The following is a 20,000-nucleotide window of genomic DNA, read 5'->3' as shown; positions in this document are numbered from 1 at the left end:
GAGGTCGGAGAGAGAGAGAGAGAGAGAGAGCGAGAAGAGAGAGAGAGAGAGAGAGAGAGGGGGAGAGGTCAGAGAGAGAGAGAGAGAGAGAGGTCGAGAGGTCAGAGAGAGAGAGAGAGAGAGAGGTCGAGAGGTCAGAGAGAGAGAGAGAGAGGTCGAGAGGTCAGAGAGAGAGAGAGAGAGAGAGAGGTCGAGAGGTCAGAGAGAGAGAGAGAGAGAGGTCGAGAGGTCAGAGAGAGAGAGAGAGAGAGAGAGGTCGAGAGGTCAGAGAGAGAGAGAGAGAGAGAGAGGTCGAGAGAGAGAGAGAGAGAGAGAGGTCGAGAGGTCAGAGAGAGAGAGAGAGAGAGAGAGGTCGAGAGGTCAGAGAGAGAGAGAGAGAGAGAGAGGTCGAGAGGTCAGAGAGAGAGAGAGAGAGAGAGGTCGAGAGGTCAGAGAGAGAGAGAGAGAGAGAGAGGTCGAGAGGTCAGAGAGAGAGAGAGAGAGAGGTCGAGAGGTCAGAGAGAGAGAGAGAGAGAGGTCGAGAGGTCAGAGAGAGAGAGAGAGAGAGAGGTCGAGAGGTCAGAGAGAGAGAGAGAGAGGTCGAGAGGTCAGAGAGAGAGAGAGAGAGAGGTGGAGAGGTCAGAGAGAGAGAGAGAGAGAGGGGGAGAGGAGAGAGAGAGAGAGAGAGAGGTCGAGAGGTCAGAGAGAGAGAGAGAGAGAGGTCGAGAGGTCAGAGAGAGAGAGAGAGAGAGGGCGAGAGGGCAGAGAGAGAGAGAGAGAGGTCGAGAGGTCAGAGAGAGAGAGAGAGAGAGGTCGAGAGGTCAGAGAGAGAGAGAGAGAGAGGTCGAGAGGTCAGAGAGAGAGAGAGAGAGGTCGAGAGGTCAGAAAGAGAGAGAGAGAGGTCGAGAGGCCAGAAAGAGAGAGAGAGAGGCCGAGAGGTCAGAAAGAGAGAGAGAGAGGTCGAGAGGCCAGAGAGAGAGAGAGAGAGGTCGAGAGGTCAGAGAGAGAGAGAGAGAGGTCGAGAGGTCAGAAAGAGAGAGAGAGAGGTCGAGAGGTCAGAGAGAGTGAGAGAGGTCGAGAGGTCAGAGAGAGAGAGAGAGAGAGGTCGAGAGGTGAGAGAGAGAGAGAGGTCGAGTGGTCAGAGAGAGAGAGAGAGGTCGAGAGGTCGAGAGGTCGAGAGAGAGAGAGAGGTCGAGAGGTCGAGAGAGAGAGAGAGGTCGAGAGGTCGAGAGAGAGAGAGAGAGGTCGAGAGGTCGAGAGAGAGAGAGAGAGGTCGAGAGGTCAGAGAGAGGTCGAGAGGTCAGAGAGAGGTCGAGAGGTCAGAGAGAGGTCGAGAGGTCAGAGAGAGGTCGAGAGGTCAGAGAGAGGTCGAGAGGTCAGAGAGAGGTCGAGAGGTCAGAGAGAGGTCGAGAGGTCAGAGAGAGGTCAGAGAGGTCAGAGAGAGGTCAGAGAGGTCAGAGAGAGGTCAGAGAGGTCAGAGAGGTCAGAGAGAGAGAGGTCAGAGAGGTCAGAGAGAGAGAGGTCAGAGAGGTCAGAGAGAGAGAGAGGTCAGAGAGGTCAGAGAGAGAGAGAGAGAGGTCAGAGAGGTCAGAGAGAGAGAGGTCAGAGAGGTCAGAGAGGTCAGAGAGGTCAGAGAGAGAGAGGTCAGAGAGAGAGAGGTCAGAGAGAGAGAGGTCAGAGAGAGAGAGGTCAGAGAGAGAGAGGTCAGAGAGAGAGAGGTCAGAGAGAGAGAGGTCAGAGAGAGAGAGAGGTCAGAGAGAGAGAGAGAGGTCAGAGAGAGAGAGAGAGAGAGAGAGAGAGAGAGAGAGAGAGAGAGAGAGAGAGAGAGAGAGAGAGAGAGAGAGAGAGAGAGAGAGAGAGAGAGAGACAGAGAGACACAGAGGTCGGGGAGAGAGAGAGACACAGAGGTCGGGAGAGAGAGAGACACAGAGGTCGGGGAGAGAGAGAGACACAGAGGTCGGGGAGAGAGAGAGAGACACAGAGGTCGGGGAGAGAGAGAGAGACAGAGGGGTCGGGGAGAGACAGAGAGACACAGAGGTCGGGGAGAGAGAGAGAGACACAGAGGTGGGGGGGAGAGAGAGGCAGACAGAGGTCAGGGAGAGAGAGAGAGACACAGAGGTCGGGGAGAGAGAGAGAGACACAGAGACCGGAGAGAGAGAGAGAGACACAGAGGACGGAGAGAGAGAGAGACACACAGAGGTCGGAGAGAGAGAGAGACACAGAGACAGAGACAGAGACAGAGACAGAGACAGAGACAGAGACAGAGACAGAGACAGAGAGACAGAGAGACAGAGAGACAGAGAGACAGAGAGACAGAGAGACAGAGAGACAGAGAGACAGAGAGACAGAGAGACAGAGAGACAGAGAGACAGAGAGACAGAGAGACAGAGAGGAGGGGGGTAGAGGGGGAAAAGAGGGAGGGGAGAGAGAGAGAGAGAGAGAGAGAGAGAGGAGGGGGGTAGAGGGGGAAAAGAGGGAGGGGGGATTCTCACAGATGGAACGCCAAGTTTAATGTCCATCGAAGAGACAGCACACACATTGATGAATTACCCTGCCTGTGAAACCCCAGGATGACAGTTTATAGCTGGGTCGGGATTCGTACCCAGGCGAGACAGCTTCGAGCAAGCATGCGTACCTCTCGGCTATCCGGCCCTGATCTGTTGATTCATTCTATATAAAAACTATATTGATCTGAGCAGCAGTTCAGACTACGATCACAAATAAAAAATAAAATAATATAATTAATAAATTTTCATTTGTCCAATTTGCATATTCTTGAAAACCACTTCCTCGACCTCTGGAGAATTGGATGGTGGAGGAGGATGTTTGGGAGAAGGATAGTGTGAGGGGAGGGAGGCAGAGCGAGGAGGGTGGGAGAGACAGTGGAAGGGAAGGGTGAGGGAGCACGACGGGGGTGGGGGTGAGGAAAAGCGGTGGTGGGGAGGGAGCGTGGGGGGAAGGGAGGCAGCGCGAGGGAGGGTGGAGAGTCAGCGCGAGGGAGGGTGGAGAGTCAGCGCGAGGGAGGGTGGAGAGTCAGCACGATGCGCACTCACCTGGGTGTGGCTGGATGAGATAACCAAGGAACTACTGTTAGGCATGGATGACCCACAAAAGATGTAATGGAGAATAAATTAAATACCTCTGGATTTTTTTTTAAATGCCATGAACAAACTTTAGTATATCACGGGTGATGAAGCCAGTGGTCAAGTTTCATCGGAATTGTGTGCGTCATTTCTGAGAAGAAGGCAAATACCTCTTTTGCGGGAAACCCTCCCTGTCGACCCCTTACACCCCGATTCTTTTTAATGCCATGAACAATCTTTGTTACATCATGGGAGATGAAGGTTACAGTCAAGCTTCATTGGAGTTGTGTGTGTAGTTTCTGAGAAGAAAGCAAGTACCTATTTTGGGGAGCAACCCCCCTGTATATACCTTTACACCTCAAATTTGTAAATGGCATGAACAAACTTTGGTACAACACGGTTGATGAAGGTTGTGGTCAAGTTTCATCGAAATTGTGCGTGTCGTTTTTGAGAAGAAAGCAAATATTTCCATAAATTTTAACACTGAAAAACAAGGGATTTCCTGAGGCATATTTCTGCTGATATTATTTGATGACAAAATATACGACACTGATGTAAATGTATGGTGGCCCAGCCCCCATCAGGCTGATTGACAGTCATACAGTCCCATCCACCCCTCGGATCCCTGCCTATTATTTTACAAAGGAATACAGTATTGCCTATGTTTCGTGGAATCCTTTCAAGCTATTAAAATTACAATTCCAAAGGATGCTTCATAAGGTAAAACTCTGTCGGATGGTACCAGAATCATTGCCATTGATAGAGGTAGCTCGGAAATATGTCGTCTGAAGAAAATTTATTATTAATCATAATATAATGGGTGTAAGCCTGGAACTTCGAACACACTATTCTCCATATATATTCTGTTCATACTTCCGAAATATTAAAATTATGTGTTCCATGTATTTACGCAGGTGATGGCGGATTCAAAAAAAATCGAATATCAATCATAATCATAATATAATAATATATTGGGCGTAAGCCTGTAACTTGGAACACACTTTTCTCCGAACATATTCGGTCATACTTCCGAAATCTTCACATTATGTGTTCCATGTATTAACGCAGGTGATAGTGGATTCAAAAAATCGATTATGGATAGAATTTTCAAAGAGGGAATTGATGACGTCACAATCAGCAGCGTTCGGCAGGCCTTGCATTTTCAAAATCGGACGGGGCTGATAAATAGGCCTTGTCATGTGGGGTGAGGGGGGCTGATTTTAAAATTGCTTCAAAATCTTATGAATTCGTTTTTGTAAATTGTTTTAACATGCGGACCAAATTGACCAATGTCCGTACAAACTTAACTGCCAAAGAATCTGAATAAACTGAGCCTAATCCTAACTATGTAATTTCAAAATGTACCTTAAACAGCCCTTCTAGGGGCCAAACACAAAGTTCTGAGAAACAGAACTTTCTGCTCAAGCACAGTACTTTCCCACAATCCTTTTCATTAAAAAGTATTAGAACTAAGTTGTCTTTGTTGTTGTGGATTATTACCTGTAATGACAAATGTTCTGACAATTTGCATGAATGATGTGCCGGTACAATACATTACATGTATGCCATTGAACTGGGACCATTCAAGTATTACGTAGACAAGTCCAACCCATTTCTCCCCCTGGACTAGCCCACTGTGTTCAACATATGGTCGTAGTTCATGAACTGGTCATCATTTGCGTTACAGGGTCAAAATATTCAATTTTTCAGTTTTCTTTGTGTTGATAGACATCACCAAGCTACATGCACTTGTGTGAAAAAAATTAGCAAAAACCACTAATTAACGGCAAATATGGTATTTTTAATTATGAACTTTAATGGATAATGTATTACAAGGAAAACACATTTTCGCATTTATCTCGAATTCGCCCTTTCTGAGTAAATTGGATGTGGATCAGTTATCCTTTGGCCGTTTTGGACACTTCAAGTACCAAATTAATCCTGAGAATCTGCTAGATACATAACTATGTAAAGATATTGACTAGATCTCTTTTAGGAGTTTGTACATATTGGTCAGGGTTTGCTGAATAATAACGAGTTGAATAATAAATTTTGCATCATGCAACAGCAAGTCCCAAGTGTTACTCACCTAAAAAAATAACAAAATAGATTAGATTAAAGCTTATTGATTGAAATAAATTCAGTTTATTCCAAATTTGACTCACCACATCCACCGCCTCCGCCACATCCGCCGCTTCCGCCTGTTCATTCCACCCCTGACTTGTATCACTTATTTCCCTGTTACACAAAAACTATGCACATTTTTTATTTGTTTTTTTCCACATTAAACTAGACAAAATTACCTTTCTTCTCATACTAAGATATCTAGATATCTGTGTTTTTTCTGGTCTGTAGTTAAAAAGGAAAGTGGATGTTTTGAAAAACATGTAACAACTCCGCCTTTTTAGGGTGACCAGTTCATGAACTACGACCATATACATGGGGATAAATCTTGACTTTTCACTGCCATTACCTTGTCATGTAGGTTGTACTTGAATGTCCACACCTGGATCCACCAGTAACATAGTAATAATGTGAAAAGATTTTTTCTCGTAACAAATTTAAAACTTTATTCGCTGCAAAGCTGAATGACCAAAAAAAAAATCTGAACAGTCGCAAATTTAATGAGTTTATTGATGCATTTCTGTCTCAACAACACTAATTTATCTGCAAGTATCTCTCTCTCCAGTCCAATAACATAACAGATACATGTGTTCAGTACATTCTGCCAAATACTAATTAACTTTAGTAGGTTTAGTATTGATGTAAATGTTCAGGCAGAAACCCCCAAAAGTCACTATCATCAGATAATTGTGAATGAGATTCATCCCCTGAGCTACCTGAAGATAAGTCCAACACAACAGTATTCTCATAATCTTGGAGATGGCTTCAACCATGTCATTGTCCATTTCTCGTGTCCAAAAGGAGACCAATGGTGTTGACAAAGGTGTTTTGTTTTGCCATACAGGTAATCTTAGCTTTCTTTTTCTTTCTTTTTTTTTTAATAAATATATATATTTTTTTTAATATATATTTTTTTCACAGCTTAATTTTACGGGGCTGATAACAAGACCCCCTGAAAAATCGACCACCGGGTCGATCACAGCGGCGAGGCCGATCGGCCCCGTCAAAATGCAAGCCATGGTTCGGCGGCAAACCGACGGCCGGGTCCCAGACTACGTGCTTTACTTAACTAAGTCCACGAGTTCAGGACGTTTGTTCAACTCAGCATTTATGACTTTTATCCTGCCATGTTGTTAATCTGTTGATGAAGGTAACATAGAAACGTTGAATATGTCAAATTGTTCGTGTTACTCATCAGCACTATGTGTCAAGACCAACAATCTAAAGCGACCGGTCTCAAACGCTACAATGAGCCCCCAGACACACCACCAATATGAACTGAGCTGTTGAATGCGGCGCAAAACATCCAAAGAAACTACCGTAACAGAGTATTGTGATCCGTCCTGCCCCCATACCCGTCGTAGATGGGTATCTGCTAGTTATTAGGGCTTCAAGCCAACTGGCTTGAAAGCCCTATTGATTTTGTTAGTATTGTTGCGAATTCGCGCCCGCCGGCGTACGAGCGGCCACCTAACTCGAATCGCGGCACGTCGCCCACCGGACGGACAATTCTGTCGTGACCCTCTCGGACTAACGCCGGGAACTAGTCACGGGTGGGCCTTTCGGCCTCACCACGATCGTGCCAATCGGCCCCCCGCGTGGGATAGGGTTGTTCGCCAAATTCGACCTACCTAAGTACCCACACGGAGGGTAGACCGGGCGATCGCACCTCGCCGCAGGTCGACTCCGGACTCGGGCCACTTTAAGCGACCCGTTCCGTACTATCGGGATAACCGAGCGGTGCTATCGTCAACGTCGACGGTTCCGATTAATTATCGGACGTATTTCGCCCACTACCAACCCTTTACGTGAAGTAAGATGGAGATTCAATTAAAGAAAATACGAAGCGAAACGGGAAAAACAGTTCAACATGAGGCACATTTATTCCGCGGCACACGGATAGCACACAGATACAATTACAACAATTATGCACCAAAAGCAATTGCAAAAGAAACACAACAATGCAGATCTACTACCGACTACGCGAGCACACGGCAACACTTCCACAGTTTTACTTTACAGACGGCGCCGACAACACATATACTCAAAAGCAAAAGAAAAGGGCCACCCTCAACGACAAGGGGGCAGACGGGGCCTGTGGGTGCGAGACCGCGTGGAGCCTACCCGTCTTGTGATGAGCCGCAAATGCCGCGGCGGTGCCCCGACTCCGCGCTCCTCCGCGTGTTTAGTTGGCACGGCTTGGAATGGGTTGGGAACGGGGCCCCCTTTCCGCACTATCTCAGCGTGGGGGGGGGAAGGGGGGAATTTTTGATGCTCTGGGGAAAGAAGATAGCTGGCTTGCTTGGGTCCCGCGACGAGCGACTCCACTGCAACCTCGACCGCGCTCCCGGCTTCCCCTCTCTGCAGCTCCCCGACAGACTCCGAACCCCGACAGACTCCGACTCTCCTCCAGACCAGTCTTGACTGCTGCTGCCACACTCCGCCGCCGCCACACCTCTCCAACTCGCCCGAGCCCAAAACTCTGAATTCGCCCCGCGCTCGGCGCTTTATAGTACGGCAGGAGATCCCATATGCAAATTTCCGGATCAGGATGAGCTCGGGGGCGGAGCCACGCTCGGCCATTGGACGGAGGAAAAGTGGGCGTGAACCTCCCCTGATCCTCGAATTTGCATATATCGATTCTACTCCGACGCGCCTGGAGGCGGGGGCCAAATCGCCCTGCGCTTAATGATTGAACGGATCGGAAGTGGGCGTGTATCATTCTTGATCCGACTTCTCCGCGGAAAGGCCGCTTTTTGCACCCGCTGCTCGGCGCGCGCCCTGCACGAGTCCAGGACAGCCTGACGCTCGGTGCCCACAAGCGGTGCGGGAATGGCCGCAGAAGGAGAGGCGAAGGTGGTGGAGGGTCTAAAGTGGCAGTCCCTGGCCACGGTGATGCTTGGAATGGCGGTGATGCGATGTTTGCGAGAGCGAGTTGTGAAGGTAAAGGTCGTGGCTGTTGGCGTTGTTGTTGTTGTGAAGCGGCGTTACGGTTGGTGGTTGTTGTGTGATGGCGGTTGAGACGTGGTTGGTTCAAAATAAAGATAGAACAGAAAAACGGCTATCTTAAAGGGTCGCAGCCCGAATGAATCACATTTATTCCCTCTAAACAACGGGTTTGGGGCTAACTACACATGTACTTACAGAGATATCTCACCTACGGGACCTGAATGGTGGTTTGCGAATTTCCTCAACCACAACAGTATTATTATTACAGTTATTCTACTGACTGATTTTGTGGCGGATCTGGAGGGAAAATGGTTGTATGAAATTCAATGAAACCTAACACCATAATACCTATACACCTGAAATTTATACTATGAAAACTTTGATGACGGAGGTCAGGTGGCATGGTGGCCATATTGGATTTTCTCCAAAACCTAAAAGCATCTTCTCCAGAACGGATAACCTGACAGCCTCAAACTTTTGCACACATTTGCAATGTTCCAAGGGAATGTTAATTTGTTAATTTGGTCAAAATCGTTACATAATTTATCCAATTAAAATTAAGCAAATTAGGCTCATTAAATATGCAAAATATACAAATGAGAGTTGAAACAATTTAATAACAGATTTAGATGGGCCATAAACAGCGTACTCCAAATATGTGTATACGATGTCTGTATTTGACCCCAGTGAGGCCCCAGAGCCCCCCAAAGTTTAAAATCACCCATTTTGGACATGTCGTAAAATGAAAACTAAAGACGATAGAGATATAGTGACTGCACATTCTGGAAGATCTTTTAATGTACTACAAGTTCGCTTCTTACATTAATCAGCAAATGTATAGTTATTGGACTTTTTTGGGGATTTGAAAATTTGTCCAGCCTCGATTTGTCCAATTTGAAGTTTCTTTCTTTATCATGTATTGCTATAGGCTTTACAATCCTTCATTGATAATAACATTAGGGACACCGTAGCTAGACCCCATTGCAGACTCTAACTAACTTTCTAAATCGGAAAACTTGGATAACCCATATCACGTGACAGGTTAGTGTTGAATCACGTGACAAATCAATAGTGTTGAAATTTGTTAAAACAGATGCATGCCTTGAAGCCCGGCATCACTGGTTTACCAGTTTTAATTATTATTATTAGTGTTATTATTATTATTACTAGTACAGGCCCGTAGGGGCGGGCCCGTAGGTGCGTAAACGACGACTGGATTGGGGAATTATTTCAATTAGATTGGACCAACCGTATCATAAATAGCCATAACTTGGAAAACATACTTAGGTCCCCAGCGTCAATTGTGATGTCATATCAAACGAAGAAGAATTGTGTTGTCCTGTCATTGGTCGACAGATAAATGGCCGTAACTTGGGAACCGCTTGTCCGATCGATATCAAACCTTGAAAAGCACATCCACGGGGCCCCGGCAATATTCCTGGCAAGTTTCAGTCAGATCGGACCGTCGATCGTGCAAAAAAATAAATAAATAAATAAATAAACATTGATTGTGACGTCATTCGTGACGTCATAGCACCGTGTCTTGTCATTGGCCGACAGATAAATGGCCGTAACTTGGGAACCGCTTGTCCGATCAATATAAAACCTTGAAAAGCACATCCGCGGGGCCCCGGCAATATTCCTGGCAAGTTTCAGTCAGATCGGACCGTCGATCGTGCAAAATAAATAAAATAAATAAATAAACATTGATTGTGACGTCATTCGTGACGTCGTAGCACCGTGTCTTGTCATTGGCCGACAGATAAATGGCCGTAACTTGGGAACCGCTTGTCCGATCGATATCAAACCTCGAAAAGGCACATCTGCCGGGCCCCGGCAATATTCCTGGCAAGTTTCAATCAGATCGGACAGGCGGGCGTCGAGAAATGGCGGTCACAGACAGACAGACAGACAGACAGACAGACAGACAGACAGACAGACAGACAGACAGACAGACAGACAGACAGACAGACAGACACAGATTGCTGAAATTATAGATAGATAATTACCACCGAGAAGATGAATTCCAAGGTTTGACAAGTCTTGTTTCTTTCTTTTTTTGCTTTTCCAATGGTCTGGAGAACTGGAAAGAGATCCCTGCCTTGACAATCAGCTGAACAGACCAAGTGGGTTCTCAGTTGTAGCCAAAGCAACTCTTTAGAGAAGCAACTCAATTTTTGTTTATTTGTACTCTTGGTTCACCACGAGCAGCAGTTTTCCTCTTGAAAGCAATGGTTAAATTTCACGATGGACAATAAAAACTGAAAATAAAAGTAATCGATTACAATTCCACGGAATGCAGTGTTGAGGAGAAAGAGATACATTACAGTACTGTACGCACTTCATTTCTCAGTTACAACCTGCACCGCAGCAACGCTGCTGAGTGCACATGACACCATTGCGGAGGAAGAAGAATACCAACATGCACCTGGGGAATGATACCGTGGAAAAAAAGAGCACCCACGTGAAACGCAACCGTACACAGAGATTTATGTGTAAAGTCAAAGATGCATAAAACGAGGATTTACTGTATATAGAAGAAGAAAAAAAAACCTCAGCATGTCTGGGACTATTGAGAATCTATTCCATGTAGGACATTGATAACACCCTTTGTATTTACACATGTAGACACACCTGGTCAAAAAAAAACCTCATATAATGGGACCCGTATATTTCATGATTAAAAACCTCAAGACACCACAAAAAAAAAAAAATCACCAAAATGCAATGACTCATTAACTACCAAAGAGCAGACATGTGTTTGTCAATCATCTCTGAATATCCTTGTAATCTACATACGAGTATACCGATATCCACCAATGTCTTTGCACGACATGCAAATGAGGTAACAGCTCCACTGGACTGAGAAGAGAGTCTCGGGGTATGTGTACTCACCACTGAGCATCTTCTCCAGAACATGTCTACATGTTTGGATGGAGCAGATCCATGTCTACCCTGGATTTGAATCTCAACCCAGAAATAAACTGTCACCCTCGTGTCTCAAGGACAGGGCAATGTATTGTCGCGTCAGAGACATCGTTAACATGGTCGCTCTGATTTGGAGGTCATATCAATGCCTCCACGGATCCTGAAACTGTATATATTTCCTGATTTCAAAGTTACAGTGCAGGATTTCCCAAGGCTCAACCAACGAAGCCAAAGTTGGCAATGCAATGTGCAAGAGGCCGGAAAACGGGAACGCTTTTCTTTAAAACTAAAATGGTTTATTTAAGGTACATTGCAGGGGAGAGACAAGATGCTAATAAATAAATAAATAAATAATCGGAACAGACAAGGGATTTCCTGAGGCATATTTCTGCTGACATTATTTGATGACAATATATCAAATAGAAATGTATGGAGCCCGGCCCCCATCAGGCTGATTGACAGTCTTGCAGTCATACAATTCCAAAACATCCGGCACTCAAAGTACAATGACTCGGGAGGCATACACACTTGTTTACAATGAAATGAAATAAAACATGAAAGCCGAACTCAGCTATGGTGCCAAAAATAAATAATGGGAATTGCACAACAATGAGGAACGAGCGAGGGCCGAGGTGAGGCACGATAGAGGGCCGAGGTGAGGAACGAGCGAGGGCCGAGGTGAGGAACGAGCGAGGGCCGAGGTGAGGAACGAGCGAGGGCCGAGGTGAGGAACGAGCGAGGGCCGAGGTGAGGAACGAGCGAGGGCCGAGGTGAGGAACGAGCGAGGGCCGAGGTGAGGAACGAGCGAGGGCCGAGGTGAGGAACGAGCGAGGGCCGAGGTGAGGAACGAGCGAGGGCCGAGGTGAGGAACGAGCGAGGGCCGAGGTGAGGAACGAGCGAGGGCCGAGGTGAGGAACGAGCGAGGGCCGAGGTGAGGAACGAGCGAGGGCCGAGGTGAGGAACGAGCGAGGGCCGAGGTGAGGAACGAGCGAGGGCCGAGGTGAGGAACGAGCGAGGGCCGAGGTGAGGAAAGAGCGAGCGCCGAAGTAAGGCACGAGTTGGTTGCAGGTCCAGTATGGCACGAGCTGGTTGTGTGTCCGTGCAGGCTGGTGTTGCACAGGGGTAGTGTGGCACAGGGTGAGAGAATGGTGATGAGGAGAAGTATGGGGATGAAGAGAAGGATGCTGCCTCTGACAAGGTCTGATCCCAACTCAAATTCGAACACAAACACAAAACTGGGCTTCCAATTTCAAAACTCGAACTTCTGTGCTCAGGTGAGGTTATGGCCCTCGTAAACCTTGACACTGTTGTCTGCTTCTGTGGGTGTTCCATTTTTTGGCTCATCCAACGCCAGTGTGGTCCCTTTGTTTTTTTTTAAGTCTTATGCCTCCCTCCTCCCCCTATCAAAGGCTCTGCAGAAGCCCTACCCACAATGGCCTGCAGTCCACTGGCCAAACAGTCCATCATGCTGTTTCCTCCGAAAGCGCAATGTGCTTTCCAGTTGTGCCTTTGTGCCCAAGTCCTCTCCAGCATCATTCGAAAACACAACAATTTGGATAACAAACTTACTCTACATAGTCTTAAAGTTAACACTTACTGCCTCACCTCAATGCACATTCAACAAGATAACTTACTTTGACAATTTTCCTTGTTACAAGAGTAATCTATGCTACGCAGTCATACAGTCCATGCTATTCTTACCACAATCAAGCTCTGTATCCTCACCCCCACCCCCCCAACACCTTCCACGTAACAATATCAATTGTGTGCAGTCCAACAGATGGATATTAAAAGGTGCCCCTTCTGCTCGTATTAGTTGGACGTTAATGATCCCACAGTAGTTATTGCTTGCACCCTGGCAAATTTCCAAATTCCAGCCTGAATATGTAAGAGCACTGGATCATCGGCACGACCACGCCTTCGTGGCAATGCAATCACAGGGCTGAATATGGAAGTGAATCACAGTCCAATACGTATTCGCAAACGAGGTCCACTATGAGCATTAAATTAATGCAAATGGTTCTTCAGTTGTTGGCACTGTTCAGTCTTCCATGCACCTATTACTCAAAAGGGCCATCTGCATCATTCATTCTCACAAATTCATCTTTGGTTGGTAAAAATTACATGGTATTTAAAAAAAAAAAAAAACATTCCCATTGCACAATGAGAGGTAGAAATACATGTATACCTAACATTTTTAACAAAGCTTGCAGCTAAGCTTCATCTGGAATAGAAAAGACAAGCATATGCAAGAAAAATGCAAAGGAAAATAGAAAATAAGGATGATATTTTGTTTTTCAGATGTATTGTTTTTGCCTTTTCAACTACAAATTTAGAAGCAAGCAATCCTCCCAGTCCCCTCCCCTCCGTATCCTTCTCCCCCCACCACCATACACTGGAAGCATCGTCTTAAATATTGCTTTCGGTAAGTATTCATCAATCAGGTCCTTCTTCCTTGTTCGGTAAATTAAGAACAGTATGTTCAGAAAAAAAGTCCGACATGGGGTGGGGAGTAACTTTGTTTTCCAAGTATTGCTTACATTGTATAAACTCTGTACAAACACATGCCTCGCACCTTTACCGGCATACACAGATAAGCAAAAGTGCAAACTGAAAAAAAAAGCAGTGTTGACAACAATTTTGAAAAATAAATACAAATTACCTGAAGATCTTCTCTTAAACCTGTTGATCACCGGAGCTACGGAGAGGGCAGGAAAACACAATAAAACAGAGTAATTAAATTAATAATCTAATACCCACCTTTCCCACAACAAAAAAACAACTTGTTTTAGCCATCAGATGCCGTTTGAACAAGAACAGCACGAGGTAGAGTGCGTAACTCAACCAGGCTGAACAGTTCACGCTTTGAATCCCACCGATAGAACCTGTTCACCGAGTTTCGTCCGAATCCATCCATGACTTGTTGAGACATTATGGTTTATATGGTTTTTAGCTCTGTCTCTCAATAGTGAATCCCTTTAAAAAAAATTATCGTATCTGGATCCGGATCTTCACCGGAATCCAATCAATTTATCCGCGTCACACACCCAACCGGTCCACCAGGTTTCGTCTGAATCTGTCCAGAACTTTTTGAGATATCTTGCTCACAGAAAAATAAACACAGACAAACAGAGACAAAATAATACATAACCCCCACCCACCTTTGGTGGCATAGGTAATACCACACCACACTCAAAGAAAAAAATGCAAGGAAGGTGTCCATATTTCCTCTTCAAAAGATTCCAAAATGAACAAGGAACCAGGAAAACAAGGCAACATGCTGCCCATTAAAAGCAAAACATAAACAAAGAAATTACAATCAATAAATACAACAATAAAACGATGAATTTACCCATACCTCCGAGCCACATCCCCTTGAAGGCAGGAGCAGATCCAAATAATACTCTCCTGGCAGAATGTCAATCTGCCTCTGCTGCATTAATAATCAATAACCAGATTGCATTTCATTAACCCAGCAGTTGTGCAATTAGTAAGCCCTTGGGACCGAGCACCATTTCCCTGGCAGAACATGGGATTAGACAGTGACACAAAATGCATGCCTAACCCCTTTTACCACACCTCCACAATTCATGCCAACTTCAATCGGTATTCTGTCGAAAATAAGTCATTGTAGCATGTATAATGTTCAAAGGGGAACAAAATAATAATAATAAAACCAAGGAATGGCTAAGAAAATAGGTTTTGAATGAAGAAAACAAAAATGAAACATCATATGGAAAGGAAAAAAGTTATCGGAACACACAGCTCATGATAGATGCTGTGTCCATTTGTCCATTGTTTATCAATGACCTTGCAATTCAGGTAAACGTACAGCATCTCGTGTCCTTGTAATGCAGGCGATACTCCTGCATCATGTACAAGCTCTTTTACATGAGTGTCGTTCATTGTTCAGCAGGAATTGGAGGTGGGCGGAAGAGGGGGGAAGGGGTCACGATGTAGTGAAAGCCGATTCTACATTATGGATCAAGAGCACAATTTCCCCGCAACACGACAAACACGATGTCAAGTAACGAATGAACCCAGAAAAAACGAAAGTAAACCCAAAACCAACTCTTTGCCGTCGCTTTCCTTGTTTAGAATAATGCACGAGTTTGTTTTCTTTCACACATTCACTTTTTTTTTTTTTTGGATATCTTGTCAAGGCTCGTATGAGAGCGAACACACAATGCACAGCAAAGGGAGCATGACAAGAGGGGCGGGAGTGGGAAGGACAAAACAGTGGGGAACAGAGACATTAGGAGATCTGTGGAAGGGAGAGGGATGGGGCGGGGAACATGGCGAATACAAGATGGACATTACAGGGACTTTCAGGAAGGAATGCAAGGAATTTGAAGGTGGGCTTGGGTGGATTATCGGGGGTAGAAAAGATCGAGGATTTGGATGGGGGATGATAAGAGGTGGTGGTGAACAGCTGTTTTGAAGGCCTGGAGGGAAGAATGGGATTGAATAGAGTGAGAGAGTTTATTCCAAAGGCGGGAAAAAAGAGGAATGAAAGAGTGAAGGTGAGCAGTGATTCGTGATTTTGGTAGTTTTACCAGAAGGGGGTTGTTGGCGGACCTTGAGCGCCCTGCGGAAATGTGGTGTGGATAAATCGCAGACAGAGCAGGGTGGGCCGAGACCGGAGAGGAGACGGTAGAAGACACAAAGACCACCGACCTGCCTGCGGTGAGAGAGTGAGAGGCCCAAAGACTCAGCCTCATCACGGGAGATGCCAATGATCTGAAATGCCTTGGTTTCCACAGAATGAAGCCAAGAAAGGTGGGAGACAGGAGCACCAGCCCAGAGGGGAGAGCAGTACTCCATCAGGCTGCAGACGAAAGCTTTGTACGTGGTCAGGAGCCCAGCTGGGCCGAGGAAGGACTTTGCACGCCGGAGGATTCCCAGTCCGCGAATGGTTTTGGAAGCCAGGTTGGAAATGTGGCTTTCCCAGGAAAGGTCATGGCAGATAGTGAGACCCAGAAGTTTGAAAAAGGACTTCTTCCAGAGGATTGTTGAGAAAGTGGATGGGGGGGGGGGGGTTGGTCTTTTCGGAGAGACATAGTGAGAGTGTGAGATTTGTCCGAATTGAAAGACATGTTCCACGTGCTGGGCCAGTTTGTGATTTTACCCATAACAGCAGTGAGCGAAAAAGCTGCTGCATGTCGGTCTGAGGGATGACAGATGGTACGGCAGAGGGTGGAGTCATCAGCAAAGAGAAAAAGAGGATTTTTCCAGAGAGTCGGAGAGAACTCGGAGAGAATTGATGAAAACCAGAAAAAGAACAGGGCCCAGAACGCTACCTTGAGGAACTCCAGCCTGGACAGGAAGAGGGGATGAAATCACTCCATTTAGGGCCACACGTTGACCGTGACTTTGAAAGAGAGTGAACAATGAGGGTTGTCCATTTCTTAGTATGCAAGCAATACTGAGTCTACAAATTATGAAAAGTTGATTTGGTGCTTTTTATCATTTCCGAACGTCTTTCAATGTTTGTGTGTGTGTGTGTGTGTGTGTGTGTGTGTGTGTGTGTGTGTGTGTGTGTGTGTGTGTGTGTGTGTGTGTGTGTGTGTGTGTGTGTGTGTGTGTGTGTGTGTGTGTGTGTGTGTGTGTGTGTGTGTGTGTGTGTGTGAAAATGCTCATCATGTAGCTTAAGACACTGCAGGAAAGACATTAAATAAACAGAGCTAAACGATGATTGGCATTACTCGGGGAGGTTCAAATTAGACCTCGACCTTTGTGCATAACCAAAATTAACATGTTGCAAATGCCAGCTCCAACTCTACAAGCACTGTTTTTCACTTCTGCACTTGTGTGACAAACAAGAACTCGGGTCAGACAAGAGGAGAACTTGAACTCAGATCCAGCATTGCTGATCAAAGTGGCCAGTCTCACAGCATTGGGTCCAATCGGTGTACAGTTGTACGTCCATCGAAATGATATGCACCAGTCAACACAAGGAGATACAAGGAAATCTAACACAGGTGGAGGCCATTCAGCCCATCATGCCTGTGTGAACACCATACCAACCCAACTACACAAGATCCAAGGAAGAAAATGCAAACTTTATTCTTAAATAATCAATTTTTTTTTATTAATTTTTTAGTTTTTTAAGTTTTTGGCTTTTCTATTTTTTTTCTTTTTTCTTTTTCTTCTTCCCCCCAGGGGAGGGGGCAGGGATTGGTTAAAAGCATACAACATCAACTACACAACACCCCTTGACAAAACCCCCACCAACAGCACTCCGTACACATGCACACAATCACCCATCAATGCTCAAACTACCAAAAAGTCTTATGAATATCCCTTTACTGCTCTATCTCCATAACTTCAAGGTACCGATCCAATTCCAATTTAAACTTATGAACTCTTTCTGCTGCCACAACCTTTCCAGGGAGGCCATTCCATGCATTAACTACTCTCTGAGTAAAAGTCCCCTGCCCTGCTACCTTCTTAACTCTCCTCTTTACTCTCCGGCTATGGCCCCTGGTCCGATCACTGTCTAATCTGTTGAATAATTCATCTGCACTTATTTTATCTATACCTTTCATTATCTTAAACAACTCCATGATATCTCCTCGTAACCGCTTCCTTTCTAATGTATAAAGCCCCGTCTCCTTCAGCTGCTCCTCATAGCTGAGTCTAGCTAGGCCCGGAATCAATCTAGTAGCCCTGTGCTAAACCCTCTCGATGGCATTTATGTCCTTCCTGAATTTTGGTGACCAGAACTGCACACAATATTCTAGATGTGGCCCTCACTAAATTCCTGTTCAATGTGAACACCACCTGTTTTGATTTATAAATAATCCCCCTCTGAATACAACCTAAAACCCTATTTGATTTACCTATAGCTGCCTGGCATTGCGTTGCCTGCTTACCTCCTATATCTATTACCACCCCCAGTGATCGTCTCCAGAAGTGTCCAGGTTGTGTTTGTGTCCAGACGGTATTTGTCTCCGGATGTGTCTGGGTGGTATTAATCTACGGACGTGTCCGTGTGCAGACGTGACGTGTCCTGGTGGTGTTTGTCTCCGGACTGTATTTACCTCCAGACATATCCGAGCGGTATTTATAGGATGACTAGAAGAAAATGGATTTGACATTATTTTGTTTCCATCTTCAGTTATTCTGTGCAGAATCATTTTGATGAGACAGTATGAGACTCGCTGCCTGCTCTTTCCTCACCCCTCCTCATCACTCCCCCCACCCCTCCTCCTCACCACTCCCCTACCCCTTCTCCTCCTCATCCCTCTTTTTCTCCCCCCCCTGCCCCTCTTAGCATTACCATCAGCAAAGCAACGTGTGTGTGTCACCATGTATCTCAGATATGACCAAACGGATCTTCGTCAAATGTTCAGTGGTTCATCAGTGAATTCTGGGGAGTGTTGCATGCAAAAGACATTTTTTGAAAAAATAAAAGTTTGACTTTTTTTTTAATCATTCTTCTCGTGCTTAATCCTAGGTAGCTTTGTGAAAGGTAATATTAAATTATTCCCGACCCCATTCCTTAATGGGTGAAGGGAGGTGTTTTTGACACCCCCACCCCCCCCCCCCAAAAAGATTTTTTTTCTTTCAAGACTCCAACAGGATTAGAACAGCACTGGGCAACACTGCATACCCCTGCTAGTATCTTACAAGTCTGACTGAAATACTCCAATTCTGGGGGGGAGTGTCCCATCCAAAACAACAGGTTTCTCTCTGGTCGTCGAAATCTCAACAGACTTAACATTTTCATCAACGAGCTATTTCATAATTACTCACCATTTCACTCTATTTACACCTCACTCAAATCCATGTTGTTTTTCAGTTCATGTGTCAAAGGTCGAAACCTGATTTTGGGAATTGGTTGCAGGTGCAAAACAAATTCCCTCCAAGATGTGAATCTTAATACGTACATCACTCTGCCTTTTATCAACAAAAGTAAAGTTCAAACAGGAACCATCCCCAGAAAAATAAACATGAACCAGGAAGCAATTTGAGTGTTTATCATAAAATGAAGGACCATTCCATTGGTGGGCGAAAAATACATTTGTGCTTCCACCAAAATTAACCCATACGATGGTGGTGTAACGGTTATGGAATTTGGATTAGGATCTTAACATCCTGAGATCAAGCCGCAGCCATGCCAAAATAACACCAGGCAGGTCGACTCAGCCTGTCATCCTACCAAGGTTGGCAAAATGAGTACCAGCTTGCTGGGAAAAGGGAGCCAGTCAAGTATTCCGTGTTGGAGTGGAGACCCATCCAATATTGTGCCCCCTCACCAATGAAACTAATTTTACACTTCATGTGCCTCATAGTGCAAGAAGGATCATTAATCATCAATCCATGCAAGACCATAAAACCTCACCTGAAATTAATCAATGAATATTACATGTTGATTATAAATTGTCCGAGGTTCATGTATCAAAATGCTTTTACATGCAAAGAGGAAAGAAAAAAACAAAACATAGTTCTCAAAAACAAGTCGGAGAAATGAATGCAAGATACAAAACTTGAACACTCAAAGCAAGTACCAAAACAAAAAATATTACTAAATGCTACTGCACACTAAACTTTCGTTATTTGGCTTCCACTGGCATCTTTCTTGTCCTGATCACTTTAGCTTTGCTGTCTGTTCATTGGATCCATAAGACGTGATACGACGATGACTGTCATTAATGTTCATCATGCAAAAAGTTGCTCTTCGGATGCTGCTATTATTTATTCAAAACGTGAAAACTATGCCATCTCCTGGAAAACTGAACAGAGAGCCATTCATCGTTGGAACCAAATTCAACGTTCTATGTAAGTAACCAAAATAAAAATCATAGTGCGGTAGAAAAAAACGAAATACCCAAACAGATTCCGAAACTGCAACAATCACAAAATAAAACAAGAGCTCAAGTGAGCACAATATATGCCCGAACAAGAAGGTATATACAGAATTGTGCTAATACA

The 20,000-nt window shown here is 45.2% G+C and overlaps 1 protein-coding gene across 1 annotated transcript in view; it reads right to left on the bottom strand.

The window, feature by feature from the left end:
* Nucleotides 1-20,000, bottom strand: part of LOC147020188 (cAMP-dependent protein kinase type II-alpha regulatory subunit-like) — a 138,710-nt gene that overhangs the window by 100,987 nt on the left and 17,723 nt on the right. Inside the window, exon 2 of the mRNA XM_085895317.1 lies at nucleotides 13,726-13,761. Coding sequence (XP_085751443.1) covers nucleotides 13,726-13,761 — 36 coding nt within the window. The remainder of the gene's footprint in view (nucleotides 1-13,725; nucleotides 13,762-20,000) is intronic.

The sequence above is a fragment of the Eptatretus burgeri genome, chromosome 9, assembly GCF_056783735.1.
Source record: "Eptatretus burgeri isolate ZD-2024b chromosome 9, Ebu_testis_v1, whole genome shotgun sequence".
In the NCBI taxonomy this organism is placed as follows: Eukaryota; Metazoa; Chordata; class Myxini; order Myxiniformes; family Myxinidae; genus Eptatretus; species Eptatretus burgeri.
The sequence above is the reverse complement of the archived record's forward strand: the minus strand, read 5'-3'. Positions and strand labels throughout refer to the sequence as shown.